The sequence below is a fragment of the Plectropomus leopardus genome, chromosome 7, assembly GCF_026936395.1.
Source record: "Plectropomus leopardus strain MGB_pleo_1.0 chromosome 7, ASM2693639v1, whole genome shotgun sequence".
NCBI classification, from domain to species: domain Eukaryota; kingdom Metazoa; phylum Chordata; class Actinopteri; order Perciformes; family Serranidae; genus Plectropomus; species Plectropomus leopardus.
In genome coordinates, this window is record NC_142182.1 from 22,006,138 (window position 1) to 22,032,500 (window position 26,363).

Here is a 26,363-nt window from a genome sequence, read left to right on the forward strand (position 1 = left end):
TAGTATATGTGCTGCATCGCCCTCTGAGAACAAAATTTGCATTGTATGAATCGTCTTTTTTCATTTCAACACAATGCAATTGTTAAAGTAAGGAGAATATTTTATATCTAATTTAATTTCAGATTTTTCACTGACACAAATGTCCACTGCATTACCTAAATATATTTGACATTAACTGTATGGTCTAAGAATAAATTCATGTTTCTTTCTTTCTTTCTTTCTTATGGATTTAGAAAAAAAAAGGATTTCCGTCTCCTCTGGGCTGTATGTTAATTTCAACCTCTTTTTTTTTTTTTTTTAATCTCAATATCCACGTTGCGCCGGCGCATTACGCGGAAAACCTCGACCTTGACCAAAACCTCTATTATTACACAAAAGTCCTAAATACAGTCTGTATTCCGGTGTGAAAATACATTACGGAGATAAACCTGTGTAATGTACGATTGTATGAATATCCAGTAAAGGAAACGAGCGTTTATAAACAGAGGCACACTGCATTCATCCACGAGCCAGCACCTTTCGGTGTAGTAGTGGCGCGTACCAAGTAGCTAGAACAACAGGGGGGGGGTTGGAGAAAACAAAAACACAAATCTGATTTTAAATATTACTTATTTCATCACGTATAATATGCGATGTCATAAAGCTGTGATATACATCTACACGGAGTGTGATATGTTGCGAATAAAGCGCGTAAAAATTGTCCGCGATAGGTGCGTTGGAGGCGGAACCCCCTCTCTGAGCGCGCCGTGTTTCTGGCTGAAAGCTAGAGGAGTCACGGCAGCGAGGACAGCGGCAGCACTCACCGGCAGGACTGCTTAACATAGAAGAGCATATAACACAAGTGAATATGTCTCCTCCGTGCATGTGCTCTCACAATTTCATTCCTTGAGACGCGCCATTTCAGAAAAGGACGACTGTTATTCCACACTGGTGAGTAGCCACCACAGCATCCTCCATTTATTAGGCTAATGATAGAGGCATGGCACAATGTGTGTGTGTGTGTGAGGATGACTGAGGTACCAGTGCATGATGAAACACTCCACATGGATGTCATGAAGGCTGGGCGGGAGTAAGGACATTAATTTATGCGCATTCTCTACAGAACAAATTGTGCCTGGGTGAAACAACGAGCCACATGGCACCGGTGTGACTTGTGTGGTTGATTATTTATTTGTATCCCTTTCTCCATCCGCATTTTTCTCTACTGTCGGCCTTATTGACTCGTCATCCCTGAGTCATGTGCAGACAGACAAAAAAAATACCCTTTCTATTTTATGCGCTCTCCAGCCTAAAACATTAATTTTAATGCAGTAATTGCTACTTCTTATTCCCGCCTCTATAATAACTGCAATGAAGGTTACTCAGCATCCCTTTTGGCTGCTTTGTTGCGTTATCTGGATTATGAAACGACGGCCTTTGCCTCATACAAACCAGGCTAATCTGGAAGCGGTAAAGGAAATCTATTAATCACTTAATCCGCTGCTTGGTGAAAGGGGGGAGACATTTTTTTTGCAACATCGTCGCGTTGAATTTTACGCGCCTGTGATGCGTTTTTATGGAAATATTTAAGGTTAAAAAACGCATACAAATGAAAAACAAGACGCTATGGGATGCTGATTTAAGAGACAGTGATGTTGCGCACCTTAACCCGCCGCAGGGCGCATATTTGTCCACACCCTTGAATCTTTTCCAATGCTATTTATAGTTTAGTTTATACCGCAGGTGAATAAATGATGATTGCATATTTTACAGGATAAAATTAGACATGTAAACCCCCATCTATCCTCCACCCTTTTTGTGTGGGAGCCGGCGCATGTCTGCTCACGTTTCTTTTTGTATTTTGGAAGTTGATACCCTTCTATTTTTGAGGGCTTTCCCCATCAAATCCCAGAGAGCTGCGGAGAAAAGGAGTGTTTGGGTTCCTATGCAAATGGACTCCTCCCTTCAATTATTCAGGAGGCTGGAAACGTGATCGTCTCCGTACCTCGACCTGTCACTGTCCCATGTCAGAGTCTACAACCAGTGCCCACGGGTCTTATTTTATTTTTTTCTCTTCAGAACAATGACTTGTAATAAAATGATCCCCATTAATTGATTGTGCTGCTCCAGCCAGCCATGTGATTTCCATGTGAGTAATGACTCCGCATCCCCCGGATAAAGCAATAATTCTCTGTATGGACTTTTCCCCACTCAGATTGGGTGTTAAATCTTTTCTTTGAAGCAAAATTATTATTCAAATCATACTGAAAATCTTTCCACAGTTTGGGTTGTTAAATTTAGATTTTAAAAGTTGTTAAATTACTGTCTTTTTCATCTGTCTTGTGTGTAGTGGTGGAAAAAGAAGCCAAATCCTTTACTTCAGTAAAAGTGCCACTACCACATTGTGAAAAATACACTGTTACAAGTAATGGTTCTGCAATAAATTTGTTACTTAAAGTGATAGTTCTGATTTTTTGAAGTGGGGTTGTATGGGGTCTTCATCCTTAGATAGTATATTACATACAGTTAATGTCAGTTGGCACATGCCCAGTTTGGAGAAGTCTGACATGGAAGCTAAGCAGCTATCTACTAATGTGGAGGGGACTCAGAAACAAATTGTCCCATAGAAATATACATTTAAATGTGCACCATATTTAGAATATTTTTATAACTTTATCTTAAAGTCAGACTGATTTCAAACAAGAAAATTAAGATGTATCACTCTTGTCAAAGCCAGACTCCATTGAGAAAAACAGTGATTTAGCATTACTGAACACAGTAGTAGCTGGTCTACTGCTGCCTCCACCAGTCAGTGTTATTTTATGACAAAGGTATTTTAAAGGGTTAAGTTTGATTTGCCAAAGTCACACAACTACACACATTAACTAGCTGATCAAGGCAGCAGAAACCAGCAGCTCCAGTGTGCAGAGAGCTAAAATTACCGTTTTTATCAGTGGAGTCTGGTGGCTTTGATGAAAGCATAGATGATGACCTAAAGCTGTTAACTGCTTCCCTGTCAGAACAGGCTGAAGGAAAAGTAAAGTGGTAACATATTCACGATATATCATATGCTTACTGATACTGATTTTTTTTTTAAGGTGAGATTTATTTAGGTGGTTAAAACATGTCTCGTTGCTGACCCCTCTGCAGCAGTTGATTGCATATCTTCTGTGTTGGTTGGTAAAGTAACAACAGCTATCAGATAAATGCAGTGAAGTAAAATGTACAATATTTTCCTCTAAAATGTTGTGAAAGTTTGTAGAAAGTGCCATGAAAAGACAAGACTCGTGTAAGTCCAAGTACCCTTAATTTGTACCTAAGTACAGTACTTAAGTTAATGTACTTACATTCCTCCACTGCTTGTGTTAAGTTTGAGGTCTTAAAATCAAGGTTTACAAAGAGTCAATTCTTGTCCTCATTTGCTAAAGTTAACATGTTTTGGTTATTCAAAGTTAATTCTGGCTAAAAACCAGTCAGACTACAATTTATGAATGAAAATTAGAGACTGAATGTGAAGACACAGAACTCAAACTAAACTGATGACTAGACTCTCAGTAGCAACTCAAATGTGTTTTCTCAGTGACAAAGTATTGATGCAACCTCTCTCAGAAATTTCACTTTTTTTGGCTGCTTACTCACTGCAATGTTTCCTCTCCTGCCCTGCAGACATTTGGTGATAATGAAGACATAGGCTAAACCACTTCCTCATCACTCAACCTTCACAAACTGTCTCAAACCACGTGGGCGCTTGAACTCAAACACCTTCAAACTTGCAGCTTTGCACAGTCAAAGTTTAAAATAGTGACTTTTTCCCAGCCGCCGGCCCTGCCCTTCCAACCTGCCAACTACTAAAGACGTTCCACCCCTCGCCCTTGTTTGCTTTATCAAATGCCCAAAAACAGCAAGGCCGTCAAGAGAGAGCTTGACGACGATGTCACAGAGTCTGTCAAAGACCTGCTTTCCAACGAGGACGCCTGTGACGATTCCTTCAAGAAGACCTCGCTGATCGTCAACAACCATGAAGGGGAAGGGAAAGAGTGCGATGTGGAGGAAGGGGGCTCAGACGGAGAGGAAGAGGAACGCCCGGCCTGGAACAGCAAGCTCCAATACATCCTGGCCCAGGTTGGCTTCTCTGTAGGCCTGGGCAACGTCTGGAGGTTCCCCTACCTGTGTCAGAAGAACGGAGGGGGTGAGTTACTGTCAGCAGCCCTTGATTCACTGTGGCTGACTAACATACACAGTAAGAGGGGGCAATATGGAAAAACATAACTGTGATGATAATCTTAATAAATTGTTCCAACATTATTCACTAACTTTAAAAAAGTATCATTAAAAAAAAACTGTTCACAAATATATGAAATTTCTGAATGAACCGAACAAACTTTCTACAAAGGATGTTCTTCACAATTGCACCTCAGTATGACTCAACTGTGTACGACTCAAAGAACAATTCTGGTTACTACAATGTGGGTCTTATTTTCGTAGTCGCCACTCATCATTTGAATCATTTTACTCACCAGATTAGTTGCTGAAATCTGGGAATGGGACAAAATATGCATTAAGATGATAAAACAGGTTTTAAATAAGGCAACAGATTTGCCAAATTTCATTAGGCGGTAAAACAGAAAGTGAGAACACCCAAACTTTTAGTAAAAATGACTCAATGCACAGAAAAACTGTGCAACTACGGTAAAGAGATTGAGTCAAAGATGCATCAGGATATTCTGTAAACTGTATTGACTACACTGACTACTTGAGTTTCTTGCCCAGTTTGACTTCTTTAAAGCAACATTGTCAGATTTTAGGAATTAACTTGGTGAATACAATGTTATTACCAATAGAAACCCCAGCCAAAACTATGACACTACGATTCAGGTAAAGCGGAGTATCCTTAAAAGTGAGTACAGCAGTAGAAGAAACTTCATTTAGGCCACTAAATCAACATTAGAATGAACCTGCAGGGGGCTCGATGGAAATGTTTGGCTACCATTTTTAGGAGTTGGCAACCAATTCTTAACAAATAAAAAACAGGCACAGCAAACCTGTATCTCAGACTAGGCGCATTTTAAATATTTGATGCATTAGTGATATTTAAATATTGCTGCTACAGTCAGAACAGGGACCAGACCAGGCTCTGTGCTGGTGTGTTTACTTGTGTGAGAACATTATACTGTTTGACTGTGGGATGAAAAGCTGGACTAACCTGTCATTATAGACATTCCTTTATGATACATTTTCATTATTAAGCTGACATATAACTGCATAGTATCCAGAGTCTGAAATTAGCACCTGCCACCAGTCAAATGCAGGTGAATCGTTGGCAGTGGGAGGTAAAATCATCATGCAATCTGCCACTTTTGCGGACAGAGAAAACAGAAAGAATACAGAAAGACACAATTAGTAAGAAAGCTTATGATTGGGCAGAGCTACACATTTGAAAGTCACTTACATCTGTTTTGGAAAAGAAACATTATAAGTCATAGAAACTTTCATGTTTTGTCTGTCGCAGTTTACTGAATTCTAACCGACAACCATCAATAAAAAGACCTGAAGTCACATACATACCCACTCAGTCGTTACTGTACCAACTTGAGGTTTAGCTCAGTGCTGTTATACAAGTTTTGCAAGTGTGTGGTTGAGAGAGAGAAAGAAAGAGAGAGAGAGAGAGAGAGAGAGAGGCTTTTTGCCTGGTTGCAAGCCTGGCAACCACTTTTTTAACAGTTAGTGTTGAGCCCTGTGCAGTGTGTTTCACTTATACTGACACACAGACAAAACACTGTCAAACTAAACACAAAAATGCTATAATGTGACACGAGGGCCAGATGCAAATTTGGATTAAAACAACAACAAAAGACTGCAAAGATTGCATCAGGACTTCACTGTTGGGAGCAGGAATCAAATAGTTTTTCAAAAAGTACAAAGACAACCACTATAGAGTGCTTCTAGTTTCTGAATGTAGAGATCCAAGTCTGGACGCATCTGTGTGTTGTATATATTGCTACAGAGGACAAATGAGGACAGAATGAATTATGGATGTGATTCACTTCCGTGGCTTTGTGGAGGAATAGAGCCGGACTGCATCAGTTTATATATTTATTTATTTTTTGGTCACACAAATGTATCTGCAATTGGGTTTCTATACTTTCAGATACCACAAGCATAGCCTTCCATTTTTCACACCTGTATGTGGGACCAAAATTGTGGGGTGCTGTAACATCTAAGCAATTCTAAAGCAAATGCATTTCCAAAAGTGTTATGTTAAACACTTTTAAGAAAGATCATCCAATTTCCTCCAAAAAGCTTTAAATGTGGAATCTGGTTTTAACTTTTGGACACAAAAAAGGCTCCTTACGATTAGTGCTTTGATGCATATCTAGACTCAGCATGCACCAAACAGATGCAGGTATGATGTGCACTGTGTCCAGTACTGCCTGTGTAAGTGTGTGCAATGATGGAGTCCTTCCTTTTTTGTACTTGTCTGTTAAAACCAGACTGCTCAGTGACCTTCGGAGTCAACACGAGAGTCATGTGACCATCTGGGTGTCTGTCAGCGTTCAATCTGCAACTTTTCACTGACAAACAACGACCGAACCAAATCTATATAACACTGTGCTGGTGCTCATGATTGTAATAAAATCATCGAACCCTGCTGCAATCAAAACAATATTGCCGACAATTCCCTACTTCACTCGCTTCTTACAGAGTTGTCATGTTACAACGATTGCCCGCTGCAGGGTTAATACTCTAATGTGTGTGTAGGTGTGTATGTGTCCCGGGAAGGTGATAAGGTGCTGCACTTCCCACCTGGAGATTATGTAAAGCCATTGACTGCCTCAAGAAAGCTGATTAAATGAAACTGTCTCAGACAGGTTGTCCAGACATGATATAATCTCTCAATCCAAGTCAAGTTTATTTGTATGGCTTGTCATCATTACCTTCACCAAGGTGTGGTTTGTCTGTTGGTTTGTTCGTTGGCAAGATTACTGAAAAACTGCAGTCCTAGTTTTCATGACATTTGGTGGAAGGGTGTAGCATGGGCAGAGAGAGAACCCATTAAATTTTGGAGATCTGAATCACGGGGCAGAGCCATGAATTGTTTTTCACTATTTTAACATTGCAGGATAGGGCTTTTGGTTTGGTTTACAATGTGTCTGTGGGCTATTACTGAACCACAACAGCAATGGTTCAAGTTATAGTCCAACTCTCTAAAAAGACAAGGAAAAGTCCCCAGAATACCATCAGCATGTAAGGAAAACAATGAAAGAAATCTCAGTAAAGAAAATTAAAGACCAGGAACAGGCTAAGATTGTGGTATGCAGCAGGAGTGGGAATCACCTGAGGCCCCACAAGGCCATATTGTCACTTAAGTTCCAACACTTAATATTACATTTAATATGATTGCTACTTTCGAAATGTTCCAAAATGCTGCATATTGCGATAAAACGTGATTTAATACCTTTTTTCCTTTGCAAACTATGTCCCCAAAACTCTGTCAAAATCTGTTTCATTTGGGCCATCCAGTAGCTCACTTGGTGGAGTGGGGGCCCCACATACAAAAGGCAATGTCATATTATTTGTTGATATTATTGAAAAAATTATACTTTGCAACCATGTGATGACACTATATTGCCACACAAAATATTGCGATAATATGCTGTAGTATGCAGTAGGGCTGGACTAATATTGATATGGTCATTTGATGACTTTCAGTAAAATGTCAAGATTGTTGATGTTTTTTTAAGGTAGCTGAAAGTGAGTATCAGTTAAAAACTTCACTTATAATGTAACTGTTGTTTTAAATGAATGCCTTCTGTGTTTAGTTCAACATTCAATTTGTTCAAAAAAGAAATTTGGAAATAATTTCCTTTTTAATTTTATTTTAATTCAGCAAGAATTTGTTGCATTTTAGTGCTAAACTGAAAGCAGTAGAAAGGCAGAACTATCTATCTATCTAAATCTAATCTAAATATTAAGTCTTCACATCGTTCAAAGTTAACAGTGGTGGGTAGGTGAGGTCAGTGCTCGTTGGGGGGGCTTTGGTTGATGTAAAATGTGATGTATGAAGTCAGGGTGAGCAGCTTGAGAGATTGAAGAGGCATAGCTCTATGTGTGCGTAACCAAAGTGAATCATGTTCTTACAAGTGTGTTGATGCAGCATCCATCTGGTAGTAACTGTTATTGTGTGTGTGTGTGTGTGTGTGTGTGTGTGTGTGTGTGTGTGTGTGTGTGTGTGTGTGTGTGTGTGTGTGTGTGTGTGTGTGTGTGTGTGTGTGTGTGTGTTCAGCTGCAGTCACGACCTCTCGCTAACTCCTGTCATGTTTTCAGGTCTGTTTTAAACAGCTCTGGTCACCCTGCTGTGTTCAACTGTAATTAGATTAAAATGAGGCAGATCTGTGTGTGTGTGTGTGTTTGTGTGTGTGTGTGTGAGTGAGTGACAGAGAGAGTATGTTTCTGTAAGTGTGTGTGCTTTATCTTCATCTTTTATCTACCCACACCAGGAACCTATGTGTATCATGTGTTGTGTTCATGTGTGTGTATGTCTGTTATTGCCTTTCATGTACTTATTGTGCACTTTATTTCCTTTTATGGCTGTGTGGCGAGTTCAGAGGGGCCTTTTGTGCTCCAAGTGCTGGATCCAATGATTATTTTCAATATCAATAAATCGTTTTATGTCTGAAATGTCAGAAATCAGAAAAATTGCCAGTTTAAATCTCCCAGAAAGAAAAACATTGAATCTTCTCATTTAAAAATAGGTCAGTCAGTCATTTTCTGTAACTGCTTGTTCTCGTAAGGATTGCGGGGGGGCTGGAGCCAATCTCGGCTGTCATCGGGCAGAAGGCAGGGTACACCCTAGACAGGTCGCCAGACTATCGCAGGGCCGACACATATAGACAGACAACCACACACACTCACAGTCACACCTAAGGGCAATTTAGAGTCACCAATCAACCTGAGCTGCATGTCTTTGGACTGTGGGAGGAAGCTGGAGACCCCGGAGAGAACCCACGCAGACACGGGGAGAACACGCAAACTCCGCACAGAAGGGTCCCCACCCACGGACCGTACCCCAGGTTTCGAACCAGGGACCCTCTTGCTGTGAGGCAGCAGTGCTAACCACGATGCCACTGTGCTGCCTTTTAAAAATAGGTGCCAATTCATTTTCTGTTTGTCAAATAACTCATCGTTTCAGCATTTAACCAATTTAAAAGTCCCCTCCTTGATCTTTCCCCATGCCCCTGAAAGAGTTTAAGCATGTCAGTGACAGTGTACCCATTTTTATTTTTGATATGCCTTCTGTCAACACCTCTGAAACCTTCAAGCAACACTTTGAGGCCAAAACCAGTCGTATAAAATATTTTTTTCAGAAACACAGTGAAACTCGGTAACACATCAAGTCATAAACTTTTGGGAGCTGGCCCATGTTTTGTTTCTCCATTAATTTCTTCAATCACACATTAACTCAAGTAGTATTTCAGGGTTTGTTGATAATAGTAAGCCCTCCTCGTTGTTTATACTACAGGTATGCAAATCACTGACACCTACTCTCGCTGCCAATGTAGTGCTGCCAAAAAACACAAAAATGTTTCGGGACAATGCTCAGACCGGATAAACCAGCTACTTACTGTAAGGGATCTGTGTTACAAAGAGTGAAGAGAGCCTGGAAACTATTTTAAGAAAAGATGAAATGCACTCTTATCAGGCTGTTTGCTTTCTCAAAGTGCCATCAAAGTGTTTGCGAGTCCAGGGGAGACTGTCGAGGGTTTTTAAAAGACAATGGAAAACCAGAGGGGTTTTTGATGCTGGCTGATGTCAAAGCCTCTTCCCAGAACGATCTGTGTACTCAGTGAACCAGAATTAGACATTTTAATATTAGAAACCACTTAGTATACAAACACACTCTTAAAACAACACACACACATATACTTCCTTGTCTGTGACCACTCCCATCTAACCCAAACCTTGCAGGATTCAGGAAAGGATGTGAATGAACGTCCTGCCAGATGGAACAATAAACACTGTTGATGCAGGGATGAAACCAATCTGAAAAACAATACACTCCTGACGGACGTTTTGACGCCGTCATCCGTGACTCACAGCAAACATTACAGTACATCGACCCGCCAATGTAAACATTTGATGTTGCCACAAAAGGGGATTTTCAGATCATCGCTGTTGTCAGACCAAAAGTCTAAATTCAAACAGAGCGTTTCTTTAAGAAAAGGCTGTTTTTAACATCAGTGGCTGTGCAGTTTCGAGATGATGCAATGGCTTCTAACACATTTCTGTGGTTAAGTCTCGACGTCTTAACACAGGAAATTCACTTGTGGAAACGAAAAACCTCCCCACGTCATCATGCACACCTTTCATTGCCCTTCATCTAACAAGAAAATAAAGGGCTCATTATTTTAAAATCTGGTCTGATTGATCACAACTAACCACCGGCCATTTCTTCTTAACAAAGACTTTTAGGTTCTCTCGTTCTCCTTCAGCCATCATGTGCCTGGCAGTCTTACCCCTCACGAGTACTCTTGACTGTCACAAGAGATGTGCCCCCCTGTATTTTATTGCACCACACTATTACAGCCTGACTTAATGTTAGTCATTCACCCTGAAACCTTAATTCTAGAGAGGCATGCCGTCTCTGCAATGGGCCTCAAAGTAATCTCACTGTAATTTAGGTAATTTTAGACCTTAGTATATTTCCTGGTTTCTAGAATTATTTGATGCAGCACACACCATGGGGGAGGTATTAGGAGGAGACACACACAGATGCAGCTCAGCAGATACATATTTTTGTGTGTGTGTGTGTGTGTGTGTGTGTGTGACAGATACTGATATCAGATAAAGAGTCTGCTGTGTGTTTTTATGTGCTTTTATGCAAATGCATCGCCGTCAGAGAGACATTATGTAGAAGGATAGTTAAAGATGAGGAGGCCACTGTGTTTGTGTGTGTGAGTTTGAATATAAGACGTGGCAGTTAGAGATGTGTGTGAGCATGCGTGTGCCGCCCATGTGCTTTCAGGAACTTAAGAGGTGTCACCTCAGGCTCATAGGTGTCTAATGAGTTTCCATTCTTTGCATGTGTTTCCTGAAAATTGTCTGTGTTGTTTTGACTGGCAGGAGCATACCTGGTGCCCTATCTCATCCTGCTGGTATTGATTGGCATCCCACTGTTCTTCTTGGAGCTTGCGGTGGGGCAGCGGATCCGCAGGGGCAGCATTGGGGTGTGGAACTACATCAGCCCTCGGCTGGGGGGCATCGGCTTCGCCAGCTGCGTGGTGAGTCATAAAGTAAAAGTATAGCAAAAGCATGAAGAACTGACAATAGCAGCGTGGAAACAAAGTGGTGAATAATCCGCTTAAGTCGAATACTTGCATGAGACAACTATCTGGTACAGATAATGTACTTTTTAAGCATGTCAGCTGAGAAAAAGTGATCAATATCTGCACTTGTAAGGAAGGAAAATCCTCATTTGGATAGCTGGGCTCAATCCCTTGTGATCAAAAATGATTTGGAGCTAAATCCTGATACTGTTCTGTTGATGTGTTTCCAATAAATAATAAATATCACAACTTTTGATCAACCCATGTCAATTCCAGGCTTAAAACATCAATTTCTGGCTAGGTCGCACCCATTTCGTGTTTAATCCCCACCCACTTCCAGTTAAACTCTGTCCACTCAGAGTACAGAGTTGGGTACTGAAAATTGAGTTGGTTGAACAGATACAACTACAAATACAGATAATGGTGCACCCACTCATCCCTAGTAAATAATAACTATGCTCCTGTAATAAATGAAATTTAAGTACCAGTACCTGTAAAATAAAAGATTTCATTACAAACTGTTTTCAGAATCTCTCATGAAAAACATTTTAGACTAGAAGTAAATAATGCAATATTTTAAGAAGTTCTATATGATATTGAGAGCGAATCTATGATTCATTGATTGTCTGCATGTTGAGGTGGCTGAGTCAACAGTGCTATCACTTCGAACGGTGCTAACAGCGACATGTTAACCGTGGGGTGAACCTGAGGGTGGGGGCTATGCTTTGTCTTGATATTAGCAAAAAACACCGCATGAGTGCTGTGCAGAGCATCATGCAGAGTGATGGCAATTAGTTAGCCAATAGGATACGCACACAGTGACTCACATGCATGCACAGCCACAACAAAGAAGATAAGATTACAACACACACAGATGTAGCTTGACTTCATTCTCTGCTCAGGACGCCTTTACTCTCTTATATTTTTTCATAGCAAGTAGTTGGCAGCTGCTTTATTAATGCTTTAAATATCATGTAGAGCTTCTCAATCAAAAGATATATGAACAATATTCTACTTCTTAAAAAGAAGCCATTTTTGATCTTAACATGATTAGGGTTTTTTCTTTTTTTCACGTTCAATGAACTGTGTCAATTGGAAACATTTGGAACATACACAGTGTGTTACAAAATAAGACAACCTAAATTTAACCTGAAACCACTTAATGGCAGTTCTGGTATAAATCATAAATCTAGCTTTGGAAAAATGATCTGCAGTAGAGGAAGTGATGTGGTGTGTTTTCAGCAGCAGCAGCAACAGCTTTGGGTCAGCAACACTGACGAACAAAACAAAAACATGATGCTAGGGCACCTCTAAAGTATGCAGGAACCGAAGTAGTGACACCTTACTGAGAAAATAAAGTCACATCCCTTTATTAAGAAATAGAAAAATCAAAGCTCTGACTACATGTAGACCAATGTCATGTTTGTAACCATTTCTGATGATTTAAAACATCTTAAAATAAAAAAATATCTATTCACTGTTTTTGGTTTGATGTGTCTGAAGTTACCTCGCCTCTCTTGCCTGCAGGTGTGCTTCTTCGTGGCTCTCTACTACAATGTCATCATCAGCTGGAGTCTCTTCTACTTCTCCCAGTCCTTCCAGCAACCTCTGCCATGGCATGAGTGTCCACTCATCAAGAACAAGACCAGTACATGTAAGACACCATCCTATTATATTTTAGAATAAGAAGCCTTTTATGGTGCTCGTTCTGTAAACCACAGGCAACACAGTTAATCTGATAAGAGGTACTCACAACATAAGGGCTGTAACTTCTTACCTTTTTGTCCATAGATGTGGTGCCAGAGTGTGAGAAGAGCTCGGCCACCACCTACTACTGGTACCGTGAGGCCCTGGACATCTCTGACAACATCTCTGAGGGTGGAGGACTCAACTGGAAGATGACCGTGTGCCTGCTGGCTGCCTGGTCTATGGTTTGCCTCGCCATGATCAAGGGAATCCAGTCTTCTGGGAAGGTGAGGAGGATATACTACTCGGTTAGCATTATTAGTTCTGGGGAAAAGACACAAGTTTGAACAGTTCATAAATGGCTTACTACAGCTGCCCTGCAATCCTGGCAGCTTGGCCTGTATAACTACTCCGATATAACTCTTGTACCCTGGAAAATGTGAAACTGTGACAGAAACAAAAGGCCATTTCTTGCCAAGTGTTTTGGAAAATCCTCTCACACATAATTAGCTCGCTTTAAGGTAGAGGCTTATAGAGTGCAAATTGCATTGATGCCCGGTCTAAAGACGCTGCTAAATGACTACTGTAATGTGACTTGACAAATTTTTCTAATGATACAGTCTCAGATATGACCCCTGGAGCTCATGTGATCTTGTGTGGGATTTCTGGCTTAGCTTACTTTATCTTAGTGTAGCTAAAGCTGACAGTAGCGTGACTGGTATCCGGAAGGATTAGCCAACTGGGTAAACGTTTGCTTGCAAACTCACCCCGCTCCTTCTCACTTTTTACAGGTGATCTTCATCTTTCCACACCTTCTCATATCATATGACATGTATTAGCTGGTGCACTTCCAAGGTTACAGTCAAGCTTGTGCTAATTGGAAGAATCTTCCCAGAATAAGCTTTGATGGGGAAGTCATTTGATTCTGGTATTATCCCCACTTCTTATCTCAAGTCTGGGCTTGGTTACAACAAAGTGTGCGGTCAAAATTAATACATTGTATTTCAGGGATCACATTTTGTTGGCTGCGATAGAGTAAGGTCTTACAGAATTTGAATCAACTTAACTTCGTGAAATGAGTCTTTGTAATAGTGCCAAAATCATGGATACTTAACAGATCTGCAGCTCTATTTTAAGTCTGTTTTAGCTCATTATTTTTGGTTTTACAGCACATTTACTGTATAGGTCTGTCCCAGCTGCATTCATCAACTGCTGTAAACAACAGTTTTTTACACAGAGTCACTGACAAACCCACTTATTCAACCTGCCTAACACCAAACGGTGGAGAAAGTGGAACATCTGGCCAGATGTATTGTACAATACTGACTGGTAAGACACAGCAGCAATCAGCATTTCCTATATTTTTGCTCATTTGTAAATCTACAGCCAGGGACGCTTAATTAGGGTCTATCACACATACTTCTTTGCTATTGGTTGAGGCTGCAACGTCGCTGGTCAAAGTTCACCTGAGCTGAATTCCACAAGATGCAAAGATGCAAATTTGCTTGGTCCCTGGGGGCAAATGCTTTACCCACCCCTTCACTTGCATTGAATGAAAGTGAACAGGAGGCAAAAATTCAACAATGTTCATTTCATGCATGTGTGACTATGCCCTTAAAACTGGGCTAAAAAAATTAGGTAAAAAGTACTTCAGCTTTGCAGAAAGTAACAGTTTCATATGTGCAGACCTTTATTACACAGTAACTATTTTTTGTAACTGAGTGGGAAACACTGGTGTCACCAGCAAAATGAGTTTTCCCACCTTTGAACCAGACATTGTCCTTAACTCAGGTCTTATCCAGACAGCTGTCTGCTGTTTGCTTGGCTCCACTGAGCCCTCGTCTTTTGCCTCCCATTCAACATGCTGCAGACAAAACAGCAGAGGTGCTTTAATCTCAGCCTGTGCAACGGTGGTTTTGCAGCGCGAGACAGTCTCATTTCCCTCCGTCTGCCTGGCAAGAAATGTCACTGATAACCACATTCACTGTCACAATCACGAACACAACTGCCACTCTAATAATTTTCAAGTCCCTCACAGCCATGAAGAAAATAAAATGAAGTGCAAAGATGAACAGTTATGAAAAAGAAACAAACGTCGTATAATTGTGAGGAGCCAATGAGAACCACCCAAGCTGCTGGTTTAATTGTACAGTTTGAGCCAGATGGTCGTCCTCCAACTACCTGGTTTGTCTGGATGGCCTTTTCAGTTGGCCAGAGTAGAAATGGCCATGAACTTTCCCTTGAAGGGGCCAGTTGGAAAGTGTCTTTGAAGTTTAATCAGCACTGTGTGGCACAAAAGAATATTAATGCCCTCTCTCCACACATGCTCACAAAAGCCTTTTCCAAGGAATATCCCTACCGCGATCTGCATTTCTCTCCCTGTGTGTGGGTGGGCGTGAAAGGGATCAGGCCATTTTTGGTTGCCATGGTTATACGCGCTCTTTTGGCTTGGCTTGATTGTCAAGAGTGTGGCCAAAGGAAAGAGAGGGAGGAGGCACGATTGGTTTATGATGGGGAAGAGAAGGGGCTCGCTAAAATGATGATTAAATTCTTCAGGATTTTTAAGTTGCTGAACATCATTCAAAGTAACCATTTTTATGCCAAACAATATATTACATTATGTAATCTTTAAAACGTAAAATTATCTTCAGATTACTACTTATTACTAAGAATCTCGATAACTGCGTTATGGGAAAAAAAAATCTTTTTGTATCAGTTTATGAAGATAACAGTGCAGTTCTCAGAGCATGACCTTTGTAAGAAGCACATGCTATCTGCCATGACACATAATATTTCAAAATAAAAGTCTCCTTTTTGATATAACGTTGGAGTGAGGTTACAAATGAGCAGATTATCTGTTTATCACACAAAAAAGCAGCCTGTTTGGCTTTGCGCTGACCAAGGTCACGGCTGTATTCTTAAACAAGAGCACAATGCTGGGAGGGTTTTATCAGAAAAGTAGCTGACAAGACCTGCAGCTGTCAAAATCTTAGATAAGAATTGCTTTCCAACTAGAATAATTTGCTTTATATTTGTGATTAATGTTGGTTTTGGTGATCCTTGAAAAAAAAAAGAGCTGCAATGTACCATTTCACAATTAATAACCAACTGTGCTGTCGTCAAGAGAGCAAGCTTTAAAACATTTTGTTGATAATGGAAAAAAGGATGAACTTTGTGGTTACTACATGCCCAGTGTGGTTTCCTTTGGAGGTAGAACCTGTCATGTTCCAAAAAACGCTTCATTATCAGCTAACAAAGGGCGTAGAGTCATATAGTAGACACAGAGAATAAGAAAAACTAGTGTTTCAGAGAATAACAGATTACTAACAAGCCATTTTCTGCCTCCAGCCACTGGGAGAAACTCATTAAACTACACAATTCCTCACTGAACTTTCACATATATGAATGGATCCTGCTTTAGGTTTCCCTCTAAGATGACACATTACACAGTCTCTCTCAGAGCTACATATGGACCACCATGTAGGAGACGCAGCGTCTCTGAATCACTAACTTTGCGTATGACTCAACCTTAAACCATCCCCCACTGACTGCACCCACACTCTACCGCCGGTCGTGTAAATCGACGTGTCACAGAGTAGCAGCTGAGTCAGGCCTCTCACTCTTTAAGTAGTCTTCACAGACAGAGAAAAAAAAGACAAGAGGCCCGCTGTCTAATTAGCGCAGAAATTGGACAAAGGGACTTGCACAGGCTCAGCAGCTACCAGCTCTGGCCTGGGACCCTGCTGGTATCACTTACACTTTCATGGTACATGAAGTCATCGCTACTTTAAGATGTCTTGCCATTGTCAAAAATACCGAACAGAAAAGGTTCAAGAAAATATGTCCCACTTTAAACATAAATAAGAAACAAAAGAAATAAATTAAATCTTACTTTCACCAATAATGAAATGCCATCAACTTTAGAACTGCTCAGGTTTCACTCGCTTTTCTGCATAAGTTCATGTTTCTGTGAAATGATCATGAGCAACACTGCATAGATAGTCCGGCAGTAAGTTCACACCACATTCATTTTTACAAGTTTCTAAAGACACACACTGTCGTCTGGTGTTTTTTTCTCACAGGAAATGAAGAGCCGTTATTGTCATCTCATTGCCATGATTTTTTATCGCTACTCAGTATCACATCTGTAATAGATTGGGTTAAACTTAATGTGACTTATTTTGAAACTAGTGAATTGGCATCAGCCAAAGACAAAAAAAATAAAAATAAATGCAGCTTATTTTGATTTTCAGCATATTGTGACTGTGAGAAACATATTTTGTACTGAAAGTTTCACATATTTGACTGTTCCAATTATGCGTCCATCTAAGACCTGCACTCAGAGGAGGCGTAAGACATCTAAAACCCAGTCAGAGTACAGGCTGAGCAGCGCATGATGTACACTTTACAAAAACTTGCTCAAAGTTTAGTTCACACAAATAATTAAGTAGATCATGTTCATATTTCATGACTTGAATTTCAAGCTTAAGTTGTAATTGTTCCAACTGGTTTAAACCTGTGAAACCCTTAGAAAACTGGCTTTGAAAAAATGGCAACGAGCGAATGAACATAAGCAGGAAATGACCTGGAAGAAGTGATAAAATAAAGTAAAAATTATAAATGATAATAATGTAGCCTTTTTTTTCTCTAACCTTAATTTAAATGTATAATTACGTGAATTCTAAATATGTCTCTTGATATTTTTCCCTAGTTATTTTACAGTTTTCTCTCTCTGTATCTTTTTAGTGTTAAATTTCAGGTCATTTAAGTTGCTTTTTCCCATGTTTCTGAAAAATATTAAATCTATGTGGTTTTAAAGTTGTTGCTAATTTAGCTGTTATTCTGACTTGCATTTTCAGAACTGGGAGACATAGTTTGCATATAAATGTAAGATTTTTTTTTTTTGCAGCATCAGTAGCTGTATTGTTGTTTTGTTCACCGTTCACCAAAAACATATGCACTTTCAATGAAAGTTCATGCACAGCACCGAGGCTGACTGCAGAAATTTGAACTAACAGGATGTTTGGTCTGCTTACAGGTGATGTACTTCAGCTCACTGTTCCCGTACGTTGTGTTGATTTGCTTCCTGGTTCGGGCTCTGCTCCTGAAGGGCTCCATTGATGGGATTCGACACATGTTCACACCCAAGGTAATGCACGTCTCAAGCCAGCATTTGTGTAAGCTGTTGGAGAAGAAGTTCAGAGACATGATGCCACTTGCAAGGGGGGGGGGGATAAAACTGGTGTTTTACTTTGGGGTCATGATTTGCAGTTGAAAAAAGGTAAATAATCACAAAATATCTCAATAGATTTTTTCTCAACACCCAGCATATTGTAACAGGTTTAAACTCACAATAATAATAATATCGAGTCCCACCCCTAGAGTCCAAGGTAAAGTCTTTAAATGTTTTGTTTTGCCCGACCATGAGTCCAAATTTAAAGATATTATTTATCATCATATATGACAAAGAAAGCATGAAATCCAATCAATTATTTGTCTGGACCTCCCAAATGCAGCAACACTACTGTCATTTCCTTTTCCTGAATATCCTCAACTGAACATAAGGATTTTACACGAAGCAGCCACTGTTGAACTGAATCCAGTGTTTAAAAAAAAAGGTGAACTCAAAATTTAAATCTGAGCTGTAATAGGCCGGCTCCTCGGCAGCAACAGGCCAATGGCACCTCGGGCTGTGGAATCATGTCACCATGGAAACAGGAGTTACTGAGGCTTTATGTAACCGAGCAGCCGGAGAGGCTCGTCCGCAGCAGACTCTGTCTGTCTCATGTGTCTGCTCTGTCTCCTCAGCTGACATCTTACAGCTTCAAACAACACGTTCTGCTGCCTCCATCTTCAGTCAGGGACATCAAAGTCCTGCGTCTGTGCTCACAACAGTTTGAGACCTTTGTAATAGAAAACTACGACATCAAAACTGACAGGATGCCAGGTGTCGTTTGGCAAGAGTCCTCAAAATATAAAAAAAATACATGTTAATATGCTTTATTTTTTAGATAAGAGTAATGGATATAATGGAGTTAATGGTTTATGATGGGTATGCCTTTTAAAGCAACTTAACATGAACACATAAAAATTCTTGCACCAAAATTTGAACTTTTGAACTTACAGCTTTAATTTTAATTTTCCTAAAGAGACTTTTTCTTGCAGCCATGTAAAACGCTGAACGGAGGCCTTTGCTTTAAGCATATAACATAAATATGTAAGAAACGCTCAAAATTGCTCACGCTAGCTCAAATGAAACACCCAGTCATAATTGCCTTACCTGCAGTTGAATAAGTATAGCTCAGATATCTGCCATAATTTACAACATGATTTTTTTATTTTAAAATGTCAAAAAATACAAACGAGCTCCATATGAGAAAAATACCAGACGACCAAAAAATATTCAATTGGGACATACAATACTTGTGTATGGCAAAATAATCCCAATGCAAGGTCAATTTATTTGCGTTTTCTGCACTTTCTATCACATGTTGTAGTCCATCTGTGGTTGGAACTGGCGTACGTGTCATTGTGCCCCTCACAGATGTGACCCTCTTAGATATTAACACAACTAGAGACCCTCTTGCAATTGGATCACTCCAGCGACAATACAGCCAGGGGCATAAAGTGGAGGTGCCAATGGCCTCTTCCCTACTTTCTACCCTGCTACTTCCGGTGCCTTTGCTTGGACCACACCCATCTGCAGATGCGACCTTCCTTTTAATCTCAGCTACAAGTTTCTCCAAATTTTGAGTGGGAAGTTATCATGTTGACATGCTCATTTGGTGTCACTAGGACCACATTTTGCCTCAAAAAGACCCACGAAGGGAAAACAGTACCAGCCGTTGTGACGCTGTTCAATTCTTTAAAGTAAACTGTGTTTCTAGACTAGCCCAACTCTGCCTGTGTTGTGTTTTCAGTTGGAGATCATGTTGGAGGCCAAGGTGTGGCGAGAGGCGGCCACGCAGGTCTTCTTCGCCCTGGGCCTCGGCTTTGGTGGCGTCATCGCCTTCTCCAGCTACAACAAGCGGGACAACAACTGCCACTTTGATGCCGTCTTGGTGTCTTTTATCAATTTCTTCACCTCCGTGTTGGCCACGCTGGTGGTGTTCGCAGTGCTGGGCTTCAAAGCCAACATCATGAACGGCAAATGTGTCGCACAGTGAGTAACACGAGCTTCCTCTCACACTGAGGTGCTGCATTTCTTGTAGACCATCAGAGAGCCAATCTGCAAGTTCAGGTGTGAATGTAACTCACAGTCAAATGGTGATTTTTTTTGTTATTTGAAAGGCAAAGCTGCTTCGTATTATTTTCACTCTTTAGACGTTGAAAAGCAGAGCAGGATACAGTTTGGGGAGATAGTTTAGAAAGAAGCTCTTGCAGAATTTAATCCAATGATATTTTACGCTTTTAGACCCCTATTCAGTCTCTGTTCATTTTTTCTCTAAAGTATTTTGATGTATAAAGTTCAATTTATCAATTACCATACCACCAAAAACCAATTGCTGTAGCAACTGTAACTGAGCATGGATGCATGTTTGTCAAACTTTAGACTGTGCCCATGCTGAAGAATCTTTCCAAAAAAACAAAAATGCAACAACAAAAGATAAAAGATTGTTGGAACAAGAGTGCTTAACTGCCCTAACACGAGCTGCAGTTGTAACCATGTTACTAGCAAATTAACTCTACACTATTCATTGTTTGTTTGTTTTTTGGTGATGTTTTTTAGGAACACCCACAAGATTGTGGCGTTGTTGGGGAACGGCATTGAAGAAAGCCTGATCCCCCACCACATCAACCTCACTCAGGTCAACCAGGTCAGTGTGGAGGACTACCATAAGATGATAGAGATTATCAGAGGGGTGAAGGAGAACCAGTACGATACTCTGGGACTGGAATCCTGCAGCATTGAGGACGAGCTCAATAAGGTATATGCACATGTTAACACATCCAAATATCCATTTTAAGTGTTGCTTTTCTTACATGAATATGGTAAAACACAAAAATCATTACAAAAGATAAACATGTAGCCCGATGAAAACATTGGCATGACCACTTTTATCAGCTGCTATGGCTTATGCTGGACTGTTTTTATGGAAATGACAGCATGATAATCCAAACAAACATTAAAAATAAACAAAATGTTTGTTCATCAAATTTGTAGAATTCAATGTAGTGTGCTACAAGGAATTGTATATCATTGTGTGAATACACTGTTTGCTTTTTGTGCAAAAACGTAGATAAGAAGATATCTCATATTTGTATCGTAAACATGAGGTCACCACTAGCAGCCGGTTAGCTTAGCATACTGTAGTTTAGCACAAAAACTAAGTTGGAAATGCCTCAAAAGCGAAAAAATAACACTAAATTTCATTATTGTTCTGTACAAAAATTAACATGGAAAAACGACACACTGTGTTGAAAGAGGAGTTTTGTGCCAGACTATTTCTTGGCTGGCTGCAGTGACTTCCTGGAGTCTTGTTGTCGCTGTAAGCTAGCAGGTTACTTGCAGTGCCTTCATTTCCTCTCACCATAAAAGTGAAAAAACAGAGACCTGAGGTTTTGTTTTAAAATTGGCAGGGACACTTATGAAATGGGGGGTTTAGAGATCCTCCACCAGAAAACTATGGGTGTAAAAACACTTAATTTCCTGCAGTCTGGTGATTTTTAATTCACAAATTGATGATGGAAATGCCTTTAATTTTGTCAAAAAAAAGTCCTCTGCTAAGTTTATGTTTTTTTGGAAGGTCAAATGCACATTCTAAATATTTAGGGGGCTGTCCCACCTACACCCCCCAAAATCTACGCCTATGGAAGAAACTATTCTTTTTATACATTCACTAGATCAGCACATCATACTCACTTTTCCACTACTTAAATTTTATGACGTTAAGCTGCTGTTAAAATCTAACGCTTTCTTCAAGTGTTTCACAATAAAAGCTCTCCAGGAAAGGGAAGGGATTATGCCTACTGAACTGCTCAGAGGGTTTTAATGTGAAACAGATGAGAGAGTTGAGTTTTCAGTATACTTAGAAATCAAGGGAATTAGAAATAAAGGTTTATAAGGTTCCCAAAAGTCACCCATCTCAAATATAGATCACTTAGATAAAATAAAGTCCCTAAGTCTGACTATGGATTTATAACTTCTTTTTCTCTCTCCCCTTTATCAGGCGGTCCAAGGCACAGGCTTGGCCTTCATTGCCTTCACAGAGGCCATGACTCACTTCCCAGCCTCACCCTTCTGGTCCGTCATGTTCTTCCTCATGCTGGTTAACCTCGGCCTGGGCAGCATGTTCGGCACCATCGAAGGAATCCTCACTCCGCTGATAGACACTTTCAAAGTGCGCAAGGAATTTCTCACAGGTGAGGGACACCTCCAAGTATCTCTCCTTAATTCTGAATGATGACTATACCACACACATTAACTCGCTCTGTAAAGTTGGGGTGACTTTACTATTTTTTATAATTAGAGGAAGTCAAACAGCTTTGGTGTCCTAACCTGCAATTTGAAGGTATTTTGTGGAGTTCTGGAAAGAGATTGTGATCCCTGTGTCCCCACAAATGTTGTGGGTGCAGGATTTATGGAGGCGGTAATGGCAGGAAATCTTGCAAACTTGGGCAGATGCAAGATTGCAAGAGGTTTTTTTACTTTTTTTTAACAAAAGAAAAGAAAAACAGCTTTTGTTTGTCAGTGCAACAGTTAAGTAAAGTTTTATCGCACAAAGTTGGAACAATGGCAGCATCCTTATCTAACACTAAAAATGAACCTTAAGAGTTTCTCTTATGTGTCTGCATGTACTGTAATTACCAACCTGCTCCTCTCCTGCAGTGGGATGCTGCGTGTTGGCCTTCTCCATTGGTCTCCTGTTTGTTCAGCGCTCAGGGAACTACTTCGTGGCCATGTTCGACGACTACTCGGCTACTCTGCCTCTGCTCATAGTGGTCGTACTGGAGAACGTGGCAGTCGCTTGGATCTACGGGATTGATAAGTAAGTGCAGGGTGTCAACAGGTAGCAGACACTGAAATTGTGTGCTTTTCAGGGACTTCTCAAGATCATTTATAACCAAATTTAGGACTGATTGTTGGTCAAAGGAGCTTTTTCTCATTCAAGCTTTGCAGATAAGTATGACAAAGCAATTAAAAAATAAATTAATTAAATCAGATAAAATGTTTGCAACCCTAAAGAGGGTTGCAGGTAATTCCCAGTAATTCCCCAATGAATGAATTATTAATAGAAAATAATGAATGTATAACAGTCTAAAATGTGTGCATTACTAAGTAAGGCATAAAGAGAGACGTTAAGATGTTAATGTAATGTATTATATGTATTCTATCAAATTCCAGTGAAATATCTGTTAAAATAAATGGTAATGGCCACAACAATTGTATTTCTGTAGTTTTGTTTCAAATATTTCTGTAAAACAATCATTAAAACCTAAAATCGTACATTTATATCTATATATTTTAACAGAAAGCTGTGTTTCTACCTGATATGAAGTAATGAATAGCTGTAAAAAGTTACAGTTTGTTCTCATGTCAGGTTTCTGGGGTTTTTTTTCTACATGCTGTGAATCATTCCTGTAAAAACAAACTGTGACTGAGAGTTGCGACCTGAGATGTTTAACATAAACCCTTTGCCTACCAAACACTATTTCTGGAGGCCACTATTTCTGGAACCATGTACGCAGCATGTAAAGGCCATCAGGTTTATAATACCATCATATCATGAAACTATTGTTAACTCTTTACCACAGACATCTGATCTCACCTCCTGCTGCGTCGCTGTTTTCTCTCAGATTCTTTGAAGACCTGAAGGACATGCTGGGCTTTACGCCGTACCGCTTCTACTACTACATGTGGAAGTACATCACACCCATCCTGCTGCTGGTTCTCCTGTGCGCCAGCTTCATCCAGCTGACCATGACACCGCCCGGCTACAGTGCGTGGAAACAGGAAGAGGTGAGTCAACATCTCCGGCTCGTCTCTCCTGGGACGAGGGTTCAATGGGAGTGGAAGTTCTCCCAAACCTGGAACGAGTAAAAAGACAATTAAAGGGTTCAAAGTAAATGAGGCAGCGGCTAAAAATGGGGGGAAAAGGCAAAGTTTTTACATGTTCAGGCGTCCTTAAACTCTCAAACAATCAACAGGATGTGCAGTCGACCACAGAGACATTCAAGCACCTGTTTGATCACATCAAGAGAAAACTAGTCATTTCAAAAGCCTCAGGCCAAATGGGACAAAGTGTCCCTGTGTGCACACTTAATTATCTCAGCTCATCAAAGCAGCTAATTAGACTCACCTGCTGAACTGAGCCTCACCGTGAGATGGATTTACTTTACCTGAGTGAGCAGTGATTGGTCATCATTGAGTGCAGACTCCTAATGCAATCAAGCAGACACCTGGAATGAAGTGGTGAGAGCAGGGCTACAACTACCAGGAATATTCCTAAAGACAGAGAAATCTATCTTTATCGTTAAATGTTTTACAAAAAGGTGTGTAAAATGCCCCTCGTAATTTCCCCAGAGACCAATGTGACATCTCCATATTGATTGGTTTGTCCAACCAGCACTCTACAAGTCAAATATATTCAATTTATAATGATATGGATACACAGAAAGCAGCACAGCCTCACTTTTGAAAATTTTAAGTTCATGAATGTTTGGCATTTTCCCCGCATACAATAATTTTCTGTTGACTTTTTCTCATTTCATAACTCAGTATCTTTTAACAAGGCCTGAAATAGAGACTACCTTTGCTAAAATAATAAAACATTTATAGACTGAAAAAAAAATATAACATCGGTCTTCAGGGAAAAAAGCAGAGGAGCCATTTGAAACAATAAAATCCATGTATGTAATATTTATTTACTGTTTGGCCATCACCTGCTGAGTAAAATGATAAGGAGATGAGGTATGTCACAACCTGGATGGCTTTTTGAACTAAACACTGGGTATGTATTTCTGTCATTTAAAGTTTTGTTTGGCAGAATCTGGAAAAAAGAAGTATAATAATAATATTAGAAATACAACCTGCAGTTCTCCTCTCTCTGTGCCAAGCCATGTATCCCATGCACAGATTTAATTCATTTTATTTTATTGTAGAGTTGCACGGCAAATTTGTTCAGCCCCTCCATGCCCAAGTCTCTCTCTCTGTTAATCAGACCACAAATGTGATAAGAATTAGCTAGCATGCCATCCTGCAGTCACTCTGCCTCGCACCCTGCTGCAGTGGACCCCTACAGACGGCAGATATACTGGTTTGAATTTGGCCAGCACAAACTTCCCCAATACTGGGTGTAACAGTCAGCTGGTGGCCAGTGGAGGCGCCGGGACTAAGCATGTAACAGCAGCAACAGAAAGTTTGCTTTTCCCACTCGCCTCCTGGTTAGGTCGTCTGTGGGGGCAGAGAGTGAGGTAGAGAACACATTGTGTGTCTTCGAGACTCTAGTTAATGTTTGTACATTAAAGTGAACGTGAAGCTGCAGCTGGGATCCTTTGGCTCTTGTTTGCAGAACGCTCACATGCTGATACTGACACATTTTTGTCAGACCCTCTTTGAGACTCTTTTTTTGATAGGTCAGGCTTCCTTTTTTGGGTGGCTGTGCAGTGTAGGTCGTTGCTGCCAGTGCTGGAATAGAAATTCTTGTTGCAGGATTCTCCACCACTGAATCAGGCTTTTACAGAAGCAAGATGCATGCGCATCTGCACTTGTAGAACAGCCAATAGGAACGCCTTCTCTCTTAAATGACCTGTGATTGGCTCAAGTCTCCTGTCATGGGCTAGATGTAGAAGATCTGAAGCGAAGATCTGAAGCGACGAGAAAAGTCTCTTTTTTTTTTAGTCCTTGAATCGCAATATGCCCAACGTGTATTCTGAAATCCATAATGAAACTGACTACTCCAGCTTTAAACTTTAAGGTATAATCACTGTGAAATTCCAAAATGACAGTTCAACATTTGACAACAGTTAACAACTTGCTGTTTCTCTCATGTCTGTGTCCTTCAGGCCAAAGAGCTGACCTTGCGCTTCCCTACATGGGGCATCGTTGTCTGCATCTCCCTGGTGGTGTTGGCCATCATGCCGGTCCCCGTGGTCTTTGCCCTGCGTTACTTCAACATCATCGACGAGAACACTAGCGGCATCTCTACCGTCTCCTACAAAAAGGGTCGCATCATCAAGGAGACTGCCCGGCCGGGGGAGGATGATGACACCAGCCTGATCCAAGGCAAATCACCCAGCGAGGCGCCCTCGCCGATGCCCGGCAACAGCATTTACCGCAAGCAGAGCGGCAGCGGTGGTCCAGATGCGGACACCGCACCAAACGGTCGTTATGGTATCGGTTACTTGATGGCCGACATGCCGGACATGCCCGAG

The 26,363-nt window shown here is 40.5% G+C and overlaps 1 protein-coding gene across 1 annotated transcript in view; it reads left to right on the forward strand.

Annotated features, from left to right (window-relative positions):
- Nucleotides 1-771: 771 nt before the first annotated feature.
- slc6a15 (solute carrier family 6 member 15) overlaps nt 772-26,363 on the forward strand; it is a 26,585-nt gene continuing 993 nt past the window's right edge. The window contains exons 1-12 of the mRNA XM_042495826.2: nt 772-930; nt 3,646-4,168; nt 11,101-11,258; nt 12,831-12,957; nt 13,095-13,276; nt 18,028-18,138; nt 19,910-20,151; nt 20,719-20,917; nt 22,160-22,352; nt 22,819-22,978; nt 23,787-23,949; nt 25,995-26,363. The exon at nt 25,995-26,363 is cut by the window's right edge and continues 993 nt beyond it. Of these exons, the coding sequence (XP_042351760.2) occupies nt 3,868-4,168; nt 11,101-11,258; nt 12,831-12,957; nt 13,095-13,276; nt 18,028-18,138; nt 19,910-20,151; nt 20,719-20,917; nt 22,160-22,352; nt 22,819-22,978; nt 23,787-23,949; nt 25,995-26,363 (2,205 nt within the window). The 5' untranslated portion in view covers nt 772-930; nt 3,646-3,867. The remainder of the gene's footprint in view (nt 931-3,645; nt 4,169-11,100; nt 11,259-12,830; nt 12,958-13,094; nt 13,277-18,027; nt 18,139-19,909; nt 20,152-20,718; nt 20,918-22,159; nt 22,353-22,818; nt 22,979-23,786; nt 23,950-25,994) is intronic.